General features: G+C 38.4%; 1 protein-coding gene across 1 annotated transcript in view; it reads right to left on the minus strand.

Moving 5' to 3' along the window:
• Positions 1–25,481, minus strand: part of KLHL32 (kelch like family member 32) — a 202,836-nt gene that overhangs the window by 23,293 nt on the left and 154,062 nt on the right. Inside the window, exon 7 of the mRNA XM_004580366.3 lies at positions 7,153–7,879. Coding sequence (XP_004580423.1) covers positions 7,153–7,879 — 727 coding nt within the window. The remainder of the gene's footprint in view (positions 1–7,152; positions 7,880–25,481) is intronic.

Raw genomic sequence — 25,481 nt, forward strand, 5'->3', positions numbered from 1 at the left:
TCTCTGTAAAATCTTCCTTCCAAATAAAAATAAATAAGCCTTTAAAAAATCTCAGTAATTGAAAAAAAAAAAAGTAGAAGGCCATAATCCCAAAAGCAGCAACCCCTATGCATGACAAGGATGGAGAAGGACATGAACAACTTGTTTGTAGGTTGGATATCAATCCAAGATGGAGCCCCCAAACTGAGGATAGGGAGAACCATAGAAATTCCTCTGCAGCTCTGGAAGAGGCCTGCAGGGCTCAGTTGCCCACCAGGGGAGGAATATAGGAAAGGCTCAGGCATTCATATGGGCTCTTTCGTGTCTGTGCTATTTGGGGAGCTGTTTAATATTGGCTGACACAGATTCCTCATTTACAAAATGGAGATGATATATAAAGGCATACCATAAAGTGAACTTTACGACAATTTTAGCTGCCATTTGCTTGGTAATAAAAGGTGTAAGTAATTGTGTAAGGTACATTGCATTGATAACAAATTTTATTATCTGCAATAGGTTTCTTACAATTTATTATTCTAAGTATTAGAATCACTGGCCATTTTATGTGGGTCTCCAAGAGATTTTTCCTACTTTAAATGTTCAAGCCTCTTCTCTGTAAATTTGCTCCAATACTCAAAAGACTGAAACTTTACATTACAGGAACCTTTACAAAATATGTACTTATTCATTATAAACTTCGAGTGAATTGGGGAGAAAGAACACAGAGAGAGAGAGACAGAGTGGGGGTGAAGTGAGAGAGAAAGAGAGAGGCAGAGACAGAGAGAGGGAGGGAGGGAGAGAGTGAGACAGGGAGAGATCTTTCATCTACTGGTTCACTCCCCGAATGGTTGCAATAGCCAGCTCAGGTCAGGCTGCAATCAGGAGCAAGCAACCTCATCTTCCGTAAGAGAGAAAGAATTTGGAAACAACATCCAGGAGTGGCACAGAACTCCCAGCAGAGGTGACCAAAAGCCATCTTCAACATGACACTTGCTAATCAAGGTCTTTTCAGTCAAACATAAGGAAAAGCTCCTTAAATGTGCATGTGAAAAAAAAAATCAATTGACATATAAAGGAATGCCAATTCAATTCACAGCTGATCTCTCATAGGAAACTCTATAGCCCAGACGAGAATGGAGCGACATATTCGATTCTAAAAGCAAAAATATAACCTAGGATAACCTATCCAGTAAAGCTTTCCTTTGTCTTTGAAAATGAAATGAAATTCTTCCACTGGAAAGAAAAGTTAAAAGAATTTGTTTTTTCCAAACCTGCCCTACAAATGATACTTAGAGATGTTCTCTTGACAGAGAAAAAGAATAGCACCCACCAAAACCAAAGGCAAATGTGAAGAACATCCCAGTAAAATAACAGAAGACTAAATCAATGAACAAACCATTGCTAAATGACAAAACCAAATTACCACCCATTCGTATTAACCCTGAATGGAAATGACTTAAGCTCAAACGTCATAGATTAGTAGGTTGGATTAAAAAACAAAACCCATCCATTTGTTGTCTACAGGAGATATATTTCACCAACAAAGATCAACAGAAACTATATCTCGTGGATTTTGATATTTTTAAATTTAATTTCATCTCTTCAAAACACTTTCTTCTCATTAAATTCTTCAATGACTCATAGATCATACAGTCGCATCATTTTCTTCAAGAATGTTCTGGATTTTGTTTTTCATTTCTTCAGCAACATATTAGTCATTCAGAAGCATGTTATTTAACTTCATGGCATTGTTAATTTCTTTTTTCTTCCTGTTGTTGATTGTGTTTTGTGGCTTTTCACTTAAGGGGATGTATAGTAACTGTGAAATGGAGACTATCATATCCAATAGCATGTTATTTAATTTCATGGTGCTATAAATTTCTAGTTTTTCTTCCTGTTGTTGGTTTTGTATTGTGGTGTTTAATTTAAGGGGATATATAGTAACTGCTACTAGAGACTATCATATCCAGATGTGAGGATACAATGCAGTATGCATCTTTACTTCCAGACCAAAGATGGGTTTCCCATGAAACTGTTAACTGTATCTTGACAATTGGATGCTGGACTCTCTGCTCTTGTCCTTGCCCGCAAGGATGGACATATGATTGTTTATGAAGGACTATACTATAGTAATAATTTGGGGAACTCATTGAGAGGGGGAGGGTATTAGGGATGGGGTAAGGGAAATTCTTAGGTCTATGAAACTATCATAAAATGATAATAATATTAATAAAATAAAATTTAAAAAACATTGTACACATAGAATATATAAGTACACAATAATATATAATAGTATATAATCTATACACTAACTACATATAGCATAATTTACATGAATAATTTCTCCTGAATTTCAATTTTCTGATCTCCAGGAATGTATTCTATAGTAGTTCCATATTATCATTGTTTCATTGCAAAGTTTCAATTCACGTTGCTTTTTAGGTTTTAGAAACTGTATGGCGGAACCACAGAAAGAAAGACACTGTGTATCTCAATTCTATGTCAAGTTAGACAACTAAAGACAATCATAGGATTATGGATTCTAAACAAATTTCCAAGTAGCATTAGTCTGTGAATCATTTACTTTCAATCATATATCATTGCAGGTTCTTACATAATTTAACATATGCTTCTTAGGATTTTGCTCTAGTAACAAATAATGGTATCCATGTGGTTAGTGGTAAAAGAAGAGTATGAAAAATCAGAGACATAGAATTCAAATTCTGACCTTGTCCATACTAGCTGTCTTAGTCATTTACGTTCTTTAAACCTCATTCCCTGAGCAGTGTTGGGAGGGAAAAGTAACACATACTCAGGATTCAGGTAAGTCCGATTAACATGAAACCTTTGTTTATTTTTGGAGGATCTAGGTGATCTGACTCTTTTCTCTGTGTTAAATCTTTCAGCTGTTTTGAAAGAACTGCAAAACCATATCCAAACTCTCAGTTCAATACTGCAGTTGGGGGAGAGTGAGGTTGGGATAGCAATAAATGATACATAAAGTAACTTTTGGGAAGACCTGGTGGTTAGACTCTAAAGCAACAATGCTTTAAATATTATTGTCTTTAATTTATATATCTGAGAGTCAGTCAAAGTTATAGGTAGCAAGACAAACAGAGAGACAAGCACTCTTAACTCCCCAAATACCTGCAACAGACTCAGCTTCTAAAATCAAACACAGATAAAATGAAATTCAAGGTTTGTTCAATGCTGTGTATTATCCGGATGGCAAGAGAATTACTGAGATCATCTGACTGTGAAGTTTAAGTGTAAGGACAGAGAGCAGTTAATGCATAATAAAAAAGTAGCCATTGGACCTGTAGCCAAATTAGGCTAGAAGTGCAACGTTACACACTATCTACAACAATGGTTCCTGCTCTGCACTACTTCTGGAAAATACTTTATCTCACCATCACATGCAATAGTGTCACACCATTTAACAGTTTCTTCCTGCTAATTTACTCAGGTGTATTGCTCCAGTAGTAGCACAGAACAGGACTTGTAGAGGTCAGGAACTTGGCTCAGCATCTCATGATTGACAAAATTGTGTGTGTGTGTGTGTGTGTGTGTGTGTGTGACCCCATAGTATGGAATCTTTATTCACCACACAGTCTTTGCCATGCATATTGTTAGTTCTCAGTATTTAAGATGCAAGTAAAATGGTATCAGATACAGTAAAGCTAAAGCACGATAATTAAAAAAAATTGTTAAAGAAACTTTACATTGTTCTAATTTTAGTGAATATTAGAAAAGCCAAAATCCATTCAGTAGGGGTGAATAAATTAAGATTATTTAAAATGGGGCAATTCAGTCTTCATATAAATTTAATCAAGATGAAAACAAACATAGCTTCTGGGTAGTTAAAGAGGCTTTAACAAAAATGCTCTTTCATTAATGTGATATCTGAGAAACTCTGAGTGTCAGCTCCTAGAGGGTAGGAAGTGTGTTTGTTGAATTAATCTTATTTATCTATGACCCCTTGTAAGGCTGCAGCATTTATCAAGGCAATCAGGAGAGCACAAAATACTGCTGTTGAATAAATGCAATAGTGTTTGTCTTATTTTTGTAGCTTTAAAGCACTAATTTTGTGGTTAGTTTCTCATTATCTTGTTTTCATTTTATAAAAATGAACTGATACCGCTCTGCAAGATGAACTCGGGATTAATTCCCCCCCCTACAAAAAAGCAATCTTTTTAGTATTTCACAAACTATCGATTACAATATAGAACATATATTGTAAAGCACAGCTTCAGGATATTGAATGCTTATTTTACGTTGCTGCTGTGAATGCTGAAGTGGCATGGAATGTAGAGAATTGGGTCACAATGTCAACTGCTACAGCAGCCTGTGAAACTTGAGTGTATCTAACATCTTTGATTGAATGCTAACTGCAATATCCACATAGTTCCATTTTTCTGATTTCCTGACAGCTGCTGGTCTTGAAACCTATAGGTAGGTTTCAAGTTGGACAGCAAACGGGGCGGCAGTGGGCAGGAAGTGAGCACCTCAGAGCAGCCTCCAGAGACACATTCATTTCTTGTTCTACAAAACAGTACTAGGCCCCTAAGATCCACATACTATAATCTATATGCCCTCCACCTCAGGCAAAGCTTGCGCAGCACCAACAGAATGCAAATGACTCAATCTCCCATCAATAACAGGAAATACTTGATTACTTGGTAATGGATAAGAAATTGCCTCAAATATTGTCATCGGCACCCATAAATCAGGCTAGCACTCCTAAATCAGTGATAAGCAAGGTGAAATATACCTGTCTTGTTTTTAGGGGACCCTTAGTAAACCTAGTCATTCTCCCTTATTCATGGTTAGATTCACAATTGATTTATTATAAGCTGGGCCTGAGGAAAGAGGCAGATGACTGAAGGTATTGGAAATGTCACTGGCGATTTCCTCTTCTTTCCAATTAAAGAGATTGTACTGTACACAGGAAAGTAAGTTTTTCATCTCAAGTACACAGTAGGGAGAATCAAACCTGAGGAAATTGTGATTGTTTTCATTAAGTATGGTTAATACAGGCAGCATACATTAGTGCAGAGGAAGAACAAAGAAAATGCATTTCCTTTCACAGTAGGAGAAAAACAAAGTGAGAAAGCAGTAGAATCTGTAATAGTTTGATAGATTTCATAAACTGCAAAAGGAAACAGAGAGATCTATGTTGAAAAGGAAGTCAGCTTGAAACCGGGATGATAGATCTGGCTCAGCCAAGAAGAGCTGCAACGCATTCTTAAGGCCGCGCTGAAGATATTAAGTAGTCATGCCTTTAAGAATATGTAAAAGAATTTCCAACAATTTTAAAATGCTAATCTTCTAGCTAAAAACCTAGGGTATATTTATTAAAATATTTATAAGAAATTCATACAAAATTTAGGAAGTGCAATGCAAAATTTAGGAATATGGTGCATTAACAATATATGAAATCATATGAGTAATGGAAGAAACACAAATTGGGAGAAAACAGAAATTGCATTGATTTCATAAATTTATCATGGCTTTGTTATCCAAGAAAATACAGATCTGTTTCTTCTATTAGCAAAGACTTACTTGCAGCCTCATTTGAATTTTCATCAGCAACACTAAGAGGCTACATTCTTGGTAGTTATTTTCTAACTGAAAAAATATAAATTTTAAAGGAAAATAGAGTTCACTAGAGAAATGTAATTTTATCAGAATATGCAGGTGTTTCAAAAAGTCAATGTAAAATGCATTTATGTAAAAGTTATGCATGAATTTCAATTATCATAGGCACTAAAATAAGCTTATTTTTGAAATCTACATCCTAAGAATTACTCAAAGTACCCATATATGTCTACATATAGTAACATAATATTCTGTGGCATTTGTTTGGTACATGCTGCCAGTAACTGTCGTATACACTTTGTTTATTCCCTTCTTTGGTGTTCATCTTAAATTCTTTCACTGTTTTATTAAGCATTTAAATCCTAACAAGGAGTTAGATGTAGTCAAGGAGAATCAACCAACTGGCAATAACGGAAGCCTCACGTGGAGAAGCTAAGACTGTGACTGTTTATTGAGTATAGCAGAAAGAACAGGCCAAGTCCACATGAATTCAGCTTAAATGAAAGACTTTTGTCCAAACAGATGTTATTGAGGGAAACCTTTGCAAGTATCCTTAAAAGTGATTAGTCAGTCAACAAAACAAAACAAAACAAAACAGCCAACTTACTCTCCATATTTAAGTTATTTGATGTTTCTGTTCTTTGTCCTTAGTCACACAGAAATCCAGCAAGTTCGATGTGAGTTATAAAATAGGTGTCCTGCAATCAAGAGAAGAAGTAACTTTCTTCTCTGGGGAAAACCCTTCACACACAAGGATTCCAGGCCTTTCTCAGTAATAGTACTGAAAACAGAGCATGGAGAGGTGCTGATAAGAATGATCTCGGCCTCACAGACTGCTAAGCAAGCAGAAAGACAGACATAACAGATGGGAGGCAGTATGTGAGTGTGGATGAAGTGAGATTGTGTGCTGTGATTACATGAGACTGATATAAGCAGCCTCTCTACACTTTTTTCAAAATCAATTTTAAAAAAGAACACAAAAGAAAACTAAAATATAGCTCACATTGTACTCTCCAATAATCAGAATAGAAGTATAAAGAAGAATTATTAATCATTCACACATAATACACAAAGTTTGCTTTAGTTCCTAACATTCTTTCCCTGAGCTCACATTTAGCTATTGACCTGGACATATACACCCATTGTTATACCCAGAAAAATGAATTTACTGGACTTTTACTTCTTTCGACTTTGATGAAATGGTTCCTAAATAGGCAGTTGAAGGTGAAAGAAAAATTCAAGGATCTAGATAAATCACAAACAATCAGGCACTAACAATGCAAACAAATAGGTTTGGTAGAAAAACAGGTGTGATGGATCATTAACTTCCGTCTTGAATTTTTTCAGCACTCATTATTCAGGAAGTCACAGAAAGGTCAATTGTTTCCAATTACATTGTTCTCTATAGAGTAGATGCTCAATAAATGAATGTTAATTAGCTAAAATAGCACCCTGCGCTTAATCGTTCAATTTTAAGTGGCCACACTATCAGAGCTTTAAATTTATGCCACGATTTGCATTTGACCTTTTTTTTTATTATTATTAATACCAAAGTGTGAAGGAGGCATGCTCTACCTGATATCCAAAGAAGACCATCAGCCACATATCCAGCATGACACGAAAGGGATCTGTCAAAGGACTGCACAAAAGTCCACTTATTCTTCTTGGGGCAGTATCTCTCTACCGTAGGGAGAACCTGGCGCAGTTCATTTCGGCCCCCTACCGCATAGAGGTATTCATCCATAGCACCCAGCACAAAATGCTCCCGGCAGTTTTTCATGGGTGCTATCTCTGCCCAGGAATTACTGCGGGGATCAAAGCGGCAGGCAGTCCTCACAGCACACGTCCTGCCGCTGGCGTGCTCAACTTCCCCTCCTGCTACAAACAGAAAGTCGCCCATGACTGCTACACAATGGTGACTTCTTCCCACCGGCATGGGCGCCAGTTCACTCCAGTTGGCAATGGCGGCAATGAGGGCATTCTCCTGATCAACGGGGTTGAAGTATCGCAGTTCCTTGACTTTGCAGACCTCACGCTTTTTGCCGCCGATGATATACAGCGTGTCTGACTGGAATCGTGGTTTTGTCCTGCGGGTCTGCCAGACGGGCTGTGCGTAGATGCTCTGGTGGTATTCCAGGGCCTCGTTGACGAGAGCTGTGGCCGTCTCGCTGGCCTGGACAAGAGGGTGGGACAGGGCGACTGTGTGAAGAGTGTCCACGTCCATTAGACCAAAGCGGATGTACTGCAAGAGCTCATCCAGGTACTGGTAATGGCAATTGTGTTCCAACCACCTCACGGCTAGCTGAAACAGAGGGAAGTGGGATGAGTGGCGAAAACCAAGGTAGGAAATAAAGAGCAGCAGCTGTGGCTGTTTTAACAGGCCACCATCTATTTCAGTTTTTTTTTTCTTTTTTCTTTTTTTTTTAAGAGTCAATGTACAGTGCAACACTGGGATTTTGTGATATTCAGAGGAGGAACCCTTTTCTCTGTTAACAGAGAAGCGAAAGGACTCAAAATACTGTTACAAGGGTTAAGCCACATTGCTGTGGATTTCACATATCACTAGGGGCAATAATTACTTTTTAAAGAATACAAATATTGTGGTGAAACAATCTGTTCCCTAGATTTCATGCATAATAAGTTTGGACTACTTTACTCACCAGGCAATGCCATCACAGCTTAAGAGATATATGTCAAGCCATGAGTCAATGGGCTGTAGCAATAGGAATCATGTAAGAAACTACGTGATCATCTGAGACCACGGGCTGTACTTGAGAGAAAATCAATATGACACCAGTACAATGATGTAGGAAGAAAAGACTTCCCCCATACCTTTGCTAGATATAACTATTTGCAAGCAAGAGAAGAAATGAGAAAAAGGGAAAAAAGCCCATAATCTGTCAATCTTATTTTTTTCTTTCCATTAGTTTGAACCTTGAAGACAGCTGTTATTTGCCAACTAACATACCAGCAATTTGTTAGAGCCATTTTCACAAAAGGCAAGTATCAAGGGATTACCTTTGTATTGTGGACATGGTGACGAAGGAATCCTTACCTCTTTATTTCCCCTTTCCAGATCTCTTTCAAGAAAAAAACTACAGATGAAGAAAATTTCCCCAAACTAAAGCAGATACATCAAATGATAAATGTCAAAAGCAAATAATGCTTTCAAAAAGCCAAGGAAGTAACTAATTCATGCAGAACTCAAAGTTCTGTAATGTGATTTAATATTTAAGTTTGGCAACCATTCCCGCACATCAGCGTAAGGAATTATAGCTAACCCACAGAAACTTGAAAAAATCTATAGAAAATGGAATTAAAACATAATGAACATTTTCATAAGCTTATTGATGATTCCTCACATTCCAGTGAGCATATTTGATATGAATTATTCTTGGCAGTACCTGCATTAAACAAGATGTAAATAATACACGTACAGATGTACAGAAATTATCAGAAAAAAGCAAAACAATGAAATATAATACTAAATTATCTTTTTATGTTTTACTTGCTTCTAATCCATGGAATTGGGGTTCTAGGCTTCTTTTCAAATGATGTACATCCTTTTAAGGGAAAAAATATGTAGAGAGGCAGGAATGAAAGAACACGGCACCCTCTAACCGTTACCCTTTGGCAAACATGAGAAAGATTTTCATCTTGATTAAAATAATCACTTAAAATCATTAAATTGTTTGGAGGTCCTGGATGATTTCAAACTTTCAGAATTTCAGACAAAAGGCTTAAAAAAGGAAGACACTTTTTTTGGTACTGTTTTTTTTAGCTTCCAGAGTAAAGTGAATGAGAAAAAGTGAATTCATTTCCAGCATGTAGTGAACTGCATCCCTTAACAAATCATAGGGTGAAAGAAATGAATAAAGAATGGCAATTGGTGCCATGAAGCAGATACTGAGGAGTGCAGATGAAGTGACATTGTGTTTGTTTTGCTAGAAAGTAGTATTATTTGTTTAAACAACATACCAGCTTCACATAATATTTTTTTATTGTGTATGGTAATATAAGCAGCAAAGAAACTGCAAAGAAAAAATGTCACTAATTAATCACCAGGTCCTGCCCAAAGTGCAGAGTTCCTGTGGGCAGCGTTCTACAGCCTCCTCTGTAAATTCTGAAGTATCAAGGGACAAGATCCCAGTAACTTCTCTGTGGGGTAATTCAACAACTCAGTAAATGATTTTCTGTTCTTTGCCCACAAAGCTTTTAAAATCAGAGATAAAATCGTGTTGTTCAAGGTCATTTCTCATGCACCAGGTAACAATTTCTGAAACTTCATCTTTGATATTGCTCCCAATTTAATCAAGTACTTCCAGCTGATATTGCTTTGCTTGGTAGCCAAGTCTCAGCACCCTAACATCCTTACTTATCTACATCTTTCACGCAGCTACTCCAGGAACAGCTGGGGAGAAGCAGCAAGTGAACACCCATGTCTCCATAGCTTTTTTTTACAGCCCAGTGCTGCTCGTTTAATTATTTTCTCTCTCTCTCCTCATAATTCAGTCTTTCCTGTGTCACAATTAATCTTGCAACCCATCTCCAAACATTCTCCAGTTCATCTTTATCTTTCTAGAAAACTGTCACCTAACTGTGTGAGAAGCACATAAAGAACTAGGTTCTGCTTTCAAGGAAATTTGTAGCAAATCAAACTGGCAATGGAATAGTCACCATAATATGTGCCGGTTTTCTGTCTACCATCATCCCATGTCACATGTACCCTGCTTGCCATATTCAATTTCCTCAAATATTATATATTACAGCGTATTTTGTACACACATATTAGTATGAATTTTCCCAGGTAATTTTAACAGAATCTTTCTCAGAGATGTCAAATGCTTTTCACATCTTTATAATTTACAAATATATTCAGACTATACAAGTCATTCATACTTGTAGTTTAGCATGACTTTGTATCACCGGTGAATATAATTTACAAGGAACTATCCTACCACTAACTTCAAACGTAACAGGTACACAAATTACTTGGAGTTTACAGTTAAAATGCAGATTCTGATTAAGCAGGTGGTGGTGGGGATTGGACGTTCGTATTTCTAAGCAGCCTAGATGATGTGTATGCTAACACTCTACGGAACACACTTTGTATAGGAAGTGTGGCATTGTGGCACAGTGGGTTAAGCCATCTACTGTGTTGCTGTCATCCCATATAAGTGCCAGTTTAAGTCCTTGATGCTCCACTTCAAATCCATCTCCCTGGTAAAAAAAAAACTTGGGAAGGCACCCAAAGATAGTCCAAGTACTTGGGCCCCTGCCACCCCATAGAAGACATGGATAGAATTTCAGATCGCTGGCTTCAGCCTGGCCTAACCTCTGTTATTGTAGCCAATTAGGGATTCAATCAGCAGAGAGAAGACTAATTTCTCTCTCCATCTGTCTCTTCCTCTCTCTTTTTAACACTACTTTTCAAATAAATAAATCTTTAAGGTATAAATTGGAAGTGATTTAATATCATGGGGAATATAGCATATTGTGAGACTCTAGTCCTATGGGATCTATAAATTAATCACTAGTTCTAGTAAAAACTAATTCATATAAACATTCTGCATTTTTGCACTTACAATAATAAATACATATAAAATTATTACACTCTATTTTTACTTTAATAAAATTATAAAGAAAAAACTCACTAAAGCCATGAATAACTCTTTCATATTCAAATGATGAAGGAATAGGTAAAGACAATTTTTTAAAAAGTGGGCCACTTTCAAATTAATTCTGTGCTGTGAATCTCATTGGAGTGCTATTTGTTGCCATGTTGAATTAAGAGCAATGTGATGCAGGAATTCCTGGAACCTATTTCAGAGGCTTGTGAATCATAGAAAGAACTGATCCATCACTGCAGCATCATGAAACCTCATGGCCATAGCTGGGTGGCATGTTTTCGTGTTTTAGCTAAAGTGATATTATTAGGAAATCTAGTGGCTTAAAAAAAATCTTGATACTACATGGAGAAAGTGTAACTCATGGGAAGATAAAGCCCTGTCTTATTTATTTAGACCAACTGATATCCCCATCACCCTGAAGTCTAGTATTTATTCCAAAAGTAAATGAGGATAGAAGCTAACAGATTATATCCCACCTTTTGGAGACAAAGTCAGCAAGAGTGGAAGATAAATTATGGATTCAGCTGGAAAAGTGGTACACAGCAATGGGTGTTTAGGGAACATACCATCAGGCAAGCTGTTTTCTATTTGATTTGAAACAAGCTAGACCTCATCTCCAAGAACAACAGGTGATCTCCCAAGCATCCTACCTGAGCCAATTAATCTGATCCAATGGAGAGTTGTTCCCTCCTAAAGAAACATTAGCTACAGTTTAATATAACTTCAACTTATCTCATTTTCTACCTTTGATAAGAAGAGTTTTTGGTACACAGTTGGCTATAAACTTTTTTTTAATTAATAAATAACTCTTTACAACTAGTTCTTGGCTATTTCTCATATTTCCTTTGAACAAACAGCATCAAGACCTTTATTTCTTTATATATTTATTTGTTTAGCATAGGCTAAAGTTTTTTTATTTTATTACCTAATTTTTGTGGCTTTCCAATAAAACCTTCCTAAACTCTCAAAGCTCTGCTTTGCAGCATACAGTGAACTAAGCTTAGATATAAAAGCTCTTGTTTCCTTCCCTTATAAGCTTGATGCTGGTCACCTCTATCAGATTCCTGGCAACACAATGAACATCATAGTCATTTAAGCCTTCAAATAAATCCTATGTTGTTTATACAAGAAAAACTTTACAGTCTACTTGGTTCAAGCAGAAAAAAAATATATATGTAAATATAAGTGTGTATATATATATAATGCCTAAATATGATAATATATAATCCCCAATTCTACAAATGATGTTCTGGTTCAATTAAAATAACAGTTTTATTTGAAGTTATTTCAGAAATATATTAATTGGATGAACAAATATTACATTCCTAATATTATCAAGTCCTTGAATTTTACTGAAATGCCTGTATTATTCATGTCAACCACACTTGGAAGATGTGTGAAATCTAAAATTCCTGATCCTTTTAAAGTATACATTTTGATGTCTAAGTCTACTTGTGAATAATCATATATGCGTGTACTCTACAATGTGATCCAAAGTAATACAATACAACAAGAAACTTTACCCCCACAAAATTCCAAAAAACATATTACTTATGAATTCTTCCCAAATCTAAAAATGTTTATCAGTGCACATCTCCATCAAAATGTGTTTATACGTAGCCTGCATTATGGTTTGGCTTGTAAAGTTGCCATCTGCAACATGAGCATCCCTTCTGTGCATTAGTTCAATTCCTGACTGTTCCACTTCCAAATCAGCTCCCTGAAAATGTGTCTGAGAAAGCAGCAGAAGATGTCCCAAGTCCTTGGGCCCTTGTAGGACAGCTGGAAGAAGTTCCTGGCTTCTGATTTCAGTCTGGTCCAGCCCTGGCTGTTGCAGTCATTTGAGAAGTGAACCAGCAGATAAAGATCTCTCCTTCCTTCTCTGTAGCTTTGCGTTTAAGGTAAATAAATAAAATAATACTTCTTTTTAAAAAGCCACAGGCATTCACATTTTTAAAAAAGTCTTTTGATCTTGCAAATATATGTGCACACATCCCTTCAAAAGCTGGTTCTCATCACATGAGTAAGCAACTATCTTTAAGTGACACCAGCAAAAGTTGAAGACTTTATGACATTGTTGAAAGTGACTATTTCTTTGGCTTGGTCCACCAATATTATTTTTCAATGAAAAGGATGCTCTTATCATAGAAGTCATCAGCTACAGCTGAGTAAGCAGCAACTGGTATTTTTGTTCATAACCTTTTCTACCACTTTGGTCAGGGGCAGCTATTATTATTTTCCTGTTGAAAATGTGGTTGTAGACAGCTCTGCTGAAAGTGCAAACTAAGCCCTCTTTTTTTTTTTTTGCAGATGCCCATGCTGTGAAGGCATAAGTGTCTGTATCCTTGCCAGTCTTGTCATTCCATTGAGATAAGCCAGGGCACCAATTTCCACTCAGTGCCTGAAAGACAGCATAAATTCTGCAGTTCTGCAAATTCAGAAGGGAACAAAGTAAGGGCACAGGAGCAAATCAACAACTGACATTCCTGAGCATCCACCAAAAAGCTAGACACATTGAAGGGTGTTTGGTCAACAAGGATGAGGACGTCAGGGAGGCTTACTTTACGAGAATGAGTGACAGTGCATCAGCAGAATTTTTCCTTTTTAAAACAGACATGCTTTTTATCTTCTATTCCATGTCCTCAATGGGAAATTCAGGGATTATTGCATATTAGTTGAGGTCACATAGTTTAGAGGGTATCATATAATGTCTTGATTTCTAATACACATAAAAGTTTATCAAGACATTTAAAAATATTACATACCGTTTCTTTAGATTAAAAATATAGAAAATTTAACCAATGCTAGTGAGCAGCTCCTAACGTTTTCTATGATACACTACACAAAAGCTAAGCTTCTTAATGTGAGCTGCGTAAGGTCTGTACAGTAACTTAAATCTGAATAATGGCTGCTATGGAGAGGAAAGCTTGTATTAAGAAATGAAAGCACACATCTTGTAGTCATATCTTCTATAACACCAAATAAAGGCAGGGATTCCAATAAACTCAAAAACATCAAACACTAGAGTTTCCAACTAGAACAATGAAAATGTTACCATGGAGGAATATTAAAAATGATGACAGTGTTCACTTGAGTGCTATAATTAAAGTTGTGTCAACAGTTTGCTTGTAAAACAGATTTTTCAAAGGAGGTTGCACATTAACTATTATAGCTGACTGCAGAGTTACATCAGATGCATATGCTATTTTCTTCCTCTAAGAAATATATTTCAATGGAATCAAAATCTGTTGAGGCCCTAGGTTTACATGTGACAAGAAAAAAAAAAAAACCCAAAAACCCCTGCAGCTTCAAAAACGAACATTTGGCTTAGCTAACACAATAATAATACATATTGTTTCATCGCTCATTTAAGCTTTTATTAAGCTGGGAGATTGATATATGGTCCTATTTTTAACCTTAGAATAAACTCTGTGCTCTGAAAATTATAATTTTTACAATACAAAGCAGAGAGATTAGGACAGTGGAACAGTGCATTAATCCTTCACCTGCTATGCCGGCATTCCATGAGGGTGCCAATTCAGGCCCTACTCCTCCCTGAATTTATGACTGGGAATCTAGCAGAAGACAGCCCAACTGGTTGGGTGTCTACACCTACAAAGGAAGCTCCTGCCTCCTGAGCTCAACCTGGCCCGCCCATTGTACCTATTTTGGGAGTGAGCCTATGAATGGAAAATCTCTGTCTCTGCCTCTCCTTCTCCCTCTGTGTAAGTATGTGTTTCAAATTAAAAAAAAAAAATGCCATTGCACCCACTTGTGAAGAGAACCAGCAGGTGAAAGATCTTTTCCTTTGTCTCTCCTTTTCTTTGTAAATCTGTCTTTCCAATAAAAATAAGTAAAACTTTTTTTTTTTAAAAAAAATGCATACTACAGAGCTCCAAAAGCAAGACACTAGGACTGAAGCTGTTCCTTTCCTAGAGATGGGGACATGCACCTATGACTTTAGTGCCCACCACAAACACTCCACTGAGACCTACCATATTTACATTACACTATATAGGAAGCAAACAAAAAAGCAATCTGAGGTATCCTTTGGCTCAGTGTTATGAGCTTTTTTAAAAAATCAAATTGTCTTATCAAGATGAAAACAAAACAAAGGGACACAAGTGAAGTCAGGGTCTTATGAAATTTATTTTTAAGTGTAAGAGCTTGTTGTTGTTTACCCCTGCGGGACTGCAATACCTATTGGTTTGCTCCAGAGCTGGGAGGGGTGACAGGCCAAGTTAGGCATGACCACAGAACTTATCGACACGAGAACTGGGGTTGAGAGCAAGCTGGGCTGGTCCAGGCTGCAGGACCCTCAGGTGCGCTCAATAATTGGGCATGGGGTGCGCTGGGCTGCAACCTCCCCAGCACACAAAAAGGCTGAGATTGGGGGATGAATCATGACAGGTAGGGGCTTAGCACTCACCAGCATGCATGAGATCTGGATCTGGGTGCGGGCCTGGTAGGGAAACTTGGGAAATTCCCCTGCTGGGCTGTAACTACCAATGGTGAGAACTTTTGAGTCAGGGCTGGATATGGGCCAGGCCGGACAAAGCAGCTTCACTTGTTGGTAGGTATGTTGGCTGGCTTGGGGAATGGACTGAGCAGGGTCTGGCCAAACCATAAAACATATGTGCACCAGAACACAGTGTGGAACATGCTCGACCAAGCTATCATACCTACTGATTTGAATGAAAGCTAAGGATGGGGGCAGGCTAGACAGGGCTAGGCTGTAGAATCTACTGGTGAGAACTGGCGCTGAAGGGAGGTCATGCCAGGCCAGACTGCAGCATCTGAAGGCAAGGACTAAGACAGGAGACAGGTAGGCCATGCCATGCTGTGTTGGAGCAGCCACCAGAATGTGCAAGATATTTGGCTGGGAGCCAGCTTAGCTGGGGAGTTAAATGGACACTGTGCTAAGCTACAGTTCCTTTTGGTGTGTTCGAGGGTTGGGAATGGGAGCAGATCAGGCTGAACATGGCTGCAACATCCCTCAGCACGTGTGTAGGTTGGGTTCTGGGAATGTACCAGACTGGGCTAGGCTCCAGCAGCCACTGACACTTTCTAGAGCCAGAGTAGGTATGGGTTATTTTGTAGCACCTGCTGATCCACATGAAAGCTAAGCCCAGGGGTGGGCCAGGCAGGACTGCAATGTATCTCCCAACAGAGAAGAGAGCCAGAATGGGTATGGGCTGGTCTGGAAAGGCTGCAGTACCCACTGGTGATTGTCAGGACTAGAATTGGGCCAGGTTAGGAAACATCCCTGTTAAGGGACTGCCCCAGCTGGTGAGCATGAGAAGTGAGGCTATTGGCATTCTAGGCCAAGTCAATCCAGGCTACAGTACTCATCAGCATGCAGTACCCATCAGCATACGTCAGGTCTGGGGGTGGGCTGGGCTGGGTCAGTCAGCAACACTTGCCAGCAGATACAAGAGTCAGGATGCAGTACAGGCCAGGCTGGCTTGGGCTATAACACTCACCAGTTCACACTAGGGTAATGACTGTGGGAAGGTCAGATGAAGCCAGGCTGCAGCATCCATTGGTGGATGCCAGTGTGAGACTGGCCATGCCAGACTGGGCTGCAGTACCCACTGACATATGCAAGACTCCAGGCTGGAAGCAAACTTGGTGGGGAGGGTGGAGGTAGTCCGTGGGTGCTCCCCTTTTGGGCCACTGCTCCTATTGGTGCATGTGAAAGCTGGGACTGGGGGTGAATCTGGCTGGGCAGGGCTGCAACAACCATTATTCTGCATGCCAGCTGGGTTTGGGGGAGAGCTAGGCTAAACCAGACCACTGCATCTGCTGGTATATGCAAGAGCCAGGACAAGTGCAAACTGGCTGGGCTTTGCCACAGCATCCACTGGCAAGTGTCAGGACAGTGTGCAAAATGTGTTATACTGGACCTCAGCACCCCCTGGAAAATGCAAGTTCTGGAACTGGAAGTAGATCTGGTAGGGAAACTGTGGGCACTCTTCTGCTGGGTTGCAGCTCCAGCTCTGAGTGCCTGAGAGTTAGGGCTGGGAGCAGATCAAGCTGGACAAGGTTGACCCATTGGCATAAGCATGAACTGAGTCATGGGGTGGGTGAACTGAGCTAAGCTGCAACACACATAGATATATACGAGATCCTGGCATGGACCATAACTGCTGAACATAACTGACACATAGAGAAACTGGGACCAGGAGCAGGCCTAGCAGGGGTTACTGGGGGTCACCCCAACTAGGCTGCGGTTTCCAATGTTATAAGTAAGGGCCAGGTCTGTGGTAGGCTGGGTTGGGCTGGGACACAGCACAGGACATGTGGTTGAGGATAGAACTAAACAAATTATAATCACTAGTGTATGCATAGGCTGATGTAGGTGACAAACTGAATTGGACCTGTACTGGCTAGCACATACCAGAATCAGGTGTGGGGTTGCCCCAGGTAAGGTATTTTGGGAGATTCCCCAACCAGCCCAATGGACTCAAAACTCCAGCCACAGCAAAAAATCATACAATTTGTGGTACAACCTTGGAATTCATGTACTGGGACTGGGCCTCCTCATTTGCTGATGCCTGTCAAGTGGACAGCATGACCAGGTAACATATGGGGGACAAGATGGATGGCTCATTTAGTACTGCAAAGGCTGTCGAGTGCCATGTCAGGAGATTGCAAAACAGAACAGGTTGGACAACTCTCCTGGCTGAGTTTTGGCAGCAAGTGTCTGGGTAAGTGTATGCACTGGGGTGGACTTTGTCAGTAAAAGGACTTTGGAAGGACTTTCTCAACTTTGGAGCAATGAAACTAACAATGTCTCAGAATTATCAATATCATTCAAGCAATACCTTACATCAGGGTGTCAAAGATGACATCAAGTGGACATACCCCATCACCAAATACTGATGTAGTTTGGCAGCTGGGAACGGCCCCTTCCCACTTTCTCTCACTGTCCCCTCCCAACCAGATATAGGAGAAAAGGAAGAAAAGGAAAATTGGAAGAATTTGTCCCACCTACCTTCCCTCATGCCTTGGCCTTCCCTCCCCTAATCAGAGGTCCTTAAGAACATGCATCCTTTTTAACTGTGTAAACAAATAAAACATAAAATTATTAAATAAAAAGAAGTGGCTATCAAATTGAGTTAGCTTTAATAAGTCAGTTGTAAAAAGCTAGGTGAGTATATAGCTGGCATTGGACCAATCATCCAGTTTCTCATGTCTAATACTAGTGAATTGATATCTCTTTTACCTCAAGGACACACATCACCAAAAATATTTCAAGTTAGAATCCTCCAAAACTCCTCTAAACGGGAGAGACAAAAAAAATGCTAACTGTTGTGTCTAGTATTCAAGCCACAGGTTTCTATAGTATGAAGCTTTTATAAGTCTCTTTCAGGAAACAACTGTCTGCAATTTTGTAACACTTATACTTCTGCGCTCAAGTGAAAGCACAGTGCATAAAGGCCTGCCCATGCGGAGAATTAGGTTGCATCACAATCTTCTTTCTCCCTCGGAATACTCTATTAGCCAACTCAATAGATATAACCTCTTATAAAAATGAAATAATTTTGACCCAAGAACAGACATTTCAAAATGGTAAGGTGACTATTTCAAAGTACTATTTATTTAGGATCCCATTAAAAGATATTATAAATGAATGTAAATACTTATATTTAGTAAACTGGTCACATAAATTTTACCTCTGGACTGCTTTAAAATATGTCATTACTATACACACTATGTACATAAAGTTCTAGATGGTAATAATATAGGATAATATTTTAGACAGCAAGAATGGCCTACAGCACAATAAAAGGAATTGACATCATTCATGTCAATGAGGTCTCGGGGAAAAATGAAACCTATTCTTTGTCTCTTTATGTTTGAGCAAAAAATACATACAATTATAGAAATAACATCCCGTAATTGTCTTTCTGGATTCTGATAATGGTCTCTGCATCCCCTTTGGTCACTGTTGGATGGGACTGCTTCAGAGCTTACAAATGTGAATTGATGGCATAGACTGCTCAACAGGATGGTACTGAAGGTAGGTTAATATAAACATGTCCCATTGTATGTTAAGGGAATTCTACCTTTGATCAGTGATACATTAGCTTACATGATTGGAATAACACTGGAAAATGAGAGAAAATCAACTTGACTAATAGACAGAAGCTGTTCTGTACCCAACTGGCAACAGAGACGAGTGTGACACTCACTTTCTTTACTTTCACATCTATGTGGGTCCCCTCAAATCTGAACTCAGTTAACTTAGTGGTGAGGAAAACAACACATGAACTAATTATCAGGTTTATTATACTAAAAAGAAGTTTAATTTGTCCCAGTTGATCACCTCTGGTTGTGTTGTTGCCTGGGAAAATAGTATAATACATCTTTCAGTTTTTCTCATTCATCCATCCCTTAAATTCTCGAGTGTACATTTTATGCAGAAACTTGCTTGGTGTGAACAAGAGAATTCTAATCAGCTTACTTTCATATATTGCCATTCACTTCCAACTCTATCACCACCACAAATTCAAGGTTTACACTTCATCCCGGGTATCAGGATGTAGGTGTATAAAACATACGCATAAAATTTGTAACTAGAAGTGAAAAAAAATAGCAAATTTTAAGTTTCAGTCTCTGGTAGACAGATTTTTAGGCATCTGCAAGAGCCATCTTTCTATGTTGTCATTTCACTGGTGTTTTAAATGTTGCTGGCACATTTATGAATTTTGTGGTTTTAAGAAACTATTTAATTTGTAAACATGCCCTGGAGCATCCTGAGAGCATTAAACCTTTGAATATTCTTTATAAATTGATGCAACAATAATCAGCCAATAGCAGATTCATTGGCACGTGTACTTTCCCACTTGAAATTAAACCTTTAATAGTAGGACTAAATGGACCGCACTGGCACAAACAGCTGCCCTTGGTCACTAAATCCCTCAAACAAGGGATATCATGATGAATTTAGATATCCAGGAAGGACCTAAGCTGGATTTAAGGGGCTTAATGTTGGCAGCCTCCAAATGAAAAAGAATAAAAAGAATTCTCAAAGATCACTTTAAATATTAATCCAGAACTATGTAATACAGGATTGGACTATATAATGTGCTAACTGAAGCATAGGATGAAACATTATCAGAGTCTAATCTCAACTATCAAGAGGATAGAGCCTAGAGCAGCTGTCATGCTAGCTGGCAGGGCTGGAGAGAGGAAGGCAGGACCTATCTCATTGATTACTCCCCAAGTGTACACATATAAGTGATTCCGCCCATTGACCACTTACATTGTGTGAATTTCAGTCCAGTTACTGATATTTAAAGAGCATATTTCGCTGTTTACTCTTTAAGTTCACTTAACCACATATAAGTTACTATGAAACAAAGAATTCTTTCTTTCCACTTACCAGGACGTTTGAGCATGGTACAAAAAATACCCATATCATAATATTTAATATCCAAATAGAAATTTCAAAGATTTAGGATAATATCCAGGTCATTATATAAAAGAGTTCGAGACATAATATGAGCATAGCAAATAAGTAAATGTCAGATGAATCTTAAAACAGAAATAAAACAAGAATCAGACCAGCAGACATCGGATGGAAGATCTTTCTCTCTGTCTCTCCCTCCTATCTATATCTGACATTCCAATAGAAATAAATAAATCTTTAAGTACAATTAAACCTCACATACAAAAAATGTAATATATGATCCAAATTGACATTTTGCGTTTTATTATTGTTTATAACTCTTGTGTATACTCTTCGAAGGACAGCAGTTTTTCTAACTTGTTGAATTCTATATTAAATAGAGGATTAACTTGTGATTTCAAGTACATATACATATATACACATATACATATATACTGCATGAGGTTTGTTCCTATTTTATAAACAGAAACATTTAAAAGTGAAACCTTAAACTATTTTTCTAAATACAAAAAAAAATTATTGATGGACTTGACTGGCACATTACATCTTGTCACTTGAAAACAGTACAAAATATTAGGAAACATCTCTGAAGATTGTTTACTCTATGTTGTTCCCAGAGTTAAACAAAAGTAATGATTGGTAATCTGGTTTAGTGAAGAATCTGGAAAGCCCCCCTCCTCAATTTTTCTCCACCTCTGTGTGTATGTACACACGCACACACACACACACACACACACGCACACACACACAATCCTATTCTCATTTCTTTTGAAATCTACATTTTAAAGAGTACTGTTGCTTGAATAATTAACATTAAACAGTAACTGGATTCAAAGAATTAATTCATTTTTGGAACCTCTTTGAGTGAGACTGAATTATCATCTAATGGCTCCCTTTACTATTCAAAAACAAACAGCCTTTTTTTGAAAGCAAGAAGTAAACAATGTGAAAATAGAATGCCATAGGTAAAATTATTACAATGCTGTCACTTTAACATCTTTGATTGTTTTACAACTGACATGTGAGGAAAATGTCCGAGGCTAAGTAGAAATTGCTGCTGAAATGCGGGGTGGCGGGGAAAATGAGTACAATACAAAACAAGCAGTCTAACAGTAAGTCTAAGCTCTCAGACGCCTCATATATGAGACCACTATACATAATTTGGAAACAGAAATAAAGGCTTCCTGTTATTTTTTTTTCTGCTTTTCTTTTTAAAAGGCATGCAGAAAAGATATACACAGCTCACTGTGATCTGAGTTACACATTATAAAAACCCACATTATTATATGCCTGCTTCATTTTTACCCTGTACTGCACATGGCTTCAAGATTAGGTGCTGGGTTTATATCAATTGAAATTTGCAACTTTTAATAGTGTTAATACTTCTTACAGATACATCTCTCTATCTCAACCCTTCCTCCAGGCTTTGCAACAAGGAGGGAATGCTCTGCTTGGAAACAGGAACCCAACAAAGTATTAAGAGGCAAACCTAGGAAGGCGAGCTTAAGGAGACTGAAGCCTTCAGTTCCACATGTGTGGCCCACTTTGAATTTCCTATGTTTGTCAGTTGGTGTGAGAACCAGTGCAGAACCACTGTGTGAGCTGCTGCAGGAACAAGCTGCCCAAAGTATCCCTGCCGTTTCCCTGTCCCCGCTGCACAATCAGAACGGAAACATTTGCTCTATTGGAAGGCAGTGATAAGGATGGATTTTTAAAGTTTCCATTTTTAAGTGAAAATGAAAGAAAAATGCTCTTCTAGATGTGTTGTGCCTTTGAGCTCCATTGGAAAAAAGAGGGGGAAAAAAGGCAGAGAAAGCTGCTGTGAAGGTCACTGAGTGAAAGAACTTCCTCGGGGCACAGAATAAATTAAATCCCAAGGAAAAAATAAAATGTGATTTCCAGAGTGTGAGGCACAAACTCCAAATGACAATGATTGACAGCCAAACTATATCCGTGCAATATCCAAGACTGCACGTTCTCATTTACCTCAGTGTAGCCAGCAAGCGCCCATTAAACATCCGTCTGATGCCCAAATTAACCTTCTTGGCAAACTGAAAGAGGCACAAACTATCATAATCAACCTTTCATTATCACAGCAGCCTCTAGTTAAAGGGTCAGAATAATTGTGCCATCAGAGCCTTGATTGTTTTCAATCAACAGACGGCTGGAGTGACAGCTCGGTGATGGAGGAGTCTGATGAAACCGCACCAGGCCTAATCAGAGCAGATGAAAGGAAGGCATGATTGGTGCAAATGAACAGTCGTGCCTCTCCTTTTCATTTACAATCTGAAATTACTCTTAAATTTGTGGGGTTTTTTTCCTCCCTTATGAGCACCACTGAAAGAATGTTTGACTTATTATGAGTTCTGACAGTGCAGAGTTATAAAACACAGGTAGGGTTATCAGCTGAGGCTTTAAGTGGGTATTCAGCATAATTCTAACAAATTCACTCTTGAAAAGCGCAAAATGACTAAAAAGGCTTCCAGTGACCTAACCTCCCGTGCTGTTTGATTAGCAGGCCCATTTATTCTGCTGGCATTCTAAATGATGAAATGATAAAATTGAGGGTAGGAATGTCCTGTAAATGTTTCTTTCTTTCTTTCTTTCTTTCTTTCTTTTAAATCCCAATACTCTGTTTATCTCAGTATTAGTTCCTCTGCCCTAAGCCTACTATTTTTAAAGAGCAATGAGGCTATTAACAGGACCGAAGTGTTTATCCCTCAGAAGGTGTTTCAAGCAGGGTTGTTTCTGGTTGAGAACCAGGCTGCACAGGAAACCACGGGGAGTGGGAAGGGAACTGGCATCCTTCTACCTGATGCTCTTACTAAAAAAGAATATCTGAGGAAATGGAATCAATACACCTGGTGCAATACACCAGGCCAAATTTGGCATATAGGGGATCTGGAGTAAACTGAACTACCTCGGGAATTTGGAGAAAATGCAAGCACATTTACATAGCTGCCTTTATAAACAAATCATAGAAATTAGGATTCTTAAAATACATAGTGGCTAATGAAATCAGAAATCAGCTTCTAACTTTTACTTTTTCCTCTAATTTTGACATTGTCGGAACTGGTCCCTCACGGCAATATGATGATTCAGGTGAATAATGCAAAAACAACGTGAAGCTTTTCAGCAGCAAAGACAAATATGCATCTAACCTGTATTTGTGAGTGTGGACAGACTTCAGAGGCTTTGATCCCCTAGGACTTCAACGTGAAGGATTAAGTTATTCATAGTGCTATCTATCAGCATTTATACTATCGCCATGAGAAAACCGGATAGCTACTGGGTTAGGATCCAAAGTAGTTTTAAAGGTTTTTACTTAAAATTTTTACAAGGAACCTACAAAAATTTATAGGAAATGCATATTATAAAAAAGCTATTCATGAGTTTCAAAAATACTTGTATCAAAATGAACTTATCTTTTAATACAGTTTTCCACAAACTTTATGCATACCTTCAGACATAAAACTTTTGTCATTTTTTTATACAGCGTTTTGGGATAGTAAAAATAACAAAGCAGAGAAAAAGAAGAAACAAAACAGCCTTAAATTTTCCCTAAAACCCTTGGCAAAATTTGTTTCTCCTAGCTAGTCTTCATATTGCCAATTACACACCATGAATGTACCCAGAATATACAAAATTCACATGTAAAAAGTTCAAACAGAAGTTTGTCAAAGCTGTCCTTTCTGTAACATCTCAAAGTTTTTGTTTTGCTTTGTTTTCTCACTAATAATGCTCAAATGAAGATATACCAGCAAAGGACTGAAACACACATTCTTTCCAATTCCATCCCAGCTCGCCCTCCCAAGCTCTCACAAGGGGCTGGGTGCTTCAGTAAGCCGCTTTACCTCCTGTGGGTTCTCAGGCACCTCCAGAAAGCATTTTTTTTACAAAAGATTTTTATTTTAATTGGAAAGGCAGATTTCATAGAAAGGAGAGAGAGACAGAGGAAGATTTTCTGTCTGTTGGTTCACTCCCCAAGTGGCTGCTACAGCCAGAGCTGAGCTGATCCAAAGCCAGGAGCCAGGAGCTTCTTCCTGGTCTCCCACACGAGTGCAGGGTCCCAAGGCTTTGGACTATCTTGCTTTCCCAAACCTCAAGCAGACAGCTGGAAGGGAAGTGCAGCAGCAGGTACATGAACTGGATCCCCTTTATCAAACACACACACACACACACACACACACACACTCTCTTTGCCTTTTAAAAGCATGACTTTTTTCTGCCCACAAGACAGTTTATGTTTAGGTCAAACAGGACTGGGTTCAGGACATTGATTGCACAGAAGGTTTTAAATTGGATTCCCTGGCTTTTTTTACAGAGCATAAAGATGAAAAGCAGGCCAATTTGGATACGTACCTATTCTAAGCCCCAGAATCTGAGGGGTATAGAATTAACCATCCTACAGCATTACACTGTCCTTCTACGTTGCTGAAGTATGAGATGAGAAGAGCAAAGAGATTCTTCAGGGACCTGGCAAACCTGATAAATCAATCCCTTTGTTTGCTTTGTTCTTCACCCTCTACTGGGCTTCTATGGAGCTTCACTCCAAGGAGTCCATGGTCCCAGCAGTGGGCAGTGAAAGGATTCACTCAGGTCCAAAGTCATTCTCTCAGCCAAAGAGTGTATTTGCTCCTTAACTGTCGTCCTTTCTCGATGGCAAGGTTTAGCTTTAGCTTCAGCTGTGAGTAATTTCTCATTGTGATTGGCTGACTTATAGTCAATTTAGCATAATTAATGCCAAATTACACTGTAATTCACATAGAATTACAAATTAAAAGCAATATTAAGAGCAAATGAATTAATCAAAATTAATGATATTATGCTCACTTGTTTTAAGTGTTAATAAGATA

The sequence above is a fragment of the Ochotona princeps genome, chromosome 1 (genome assembly GCF_030435755.1).
Source record: "Ochotona princeps isolate mOchPri1 chromosome 1, mOchPri1.hap1, whole genome shotgun sequence".
In the NCBI taxonomy this organism is placed as follows: Eukaryota; Metazoa; Chordata; class Mammalia; order Lagomorpha; family Ochotonidae; genus Ochotona; species Ochotona princeps.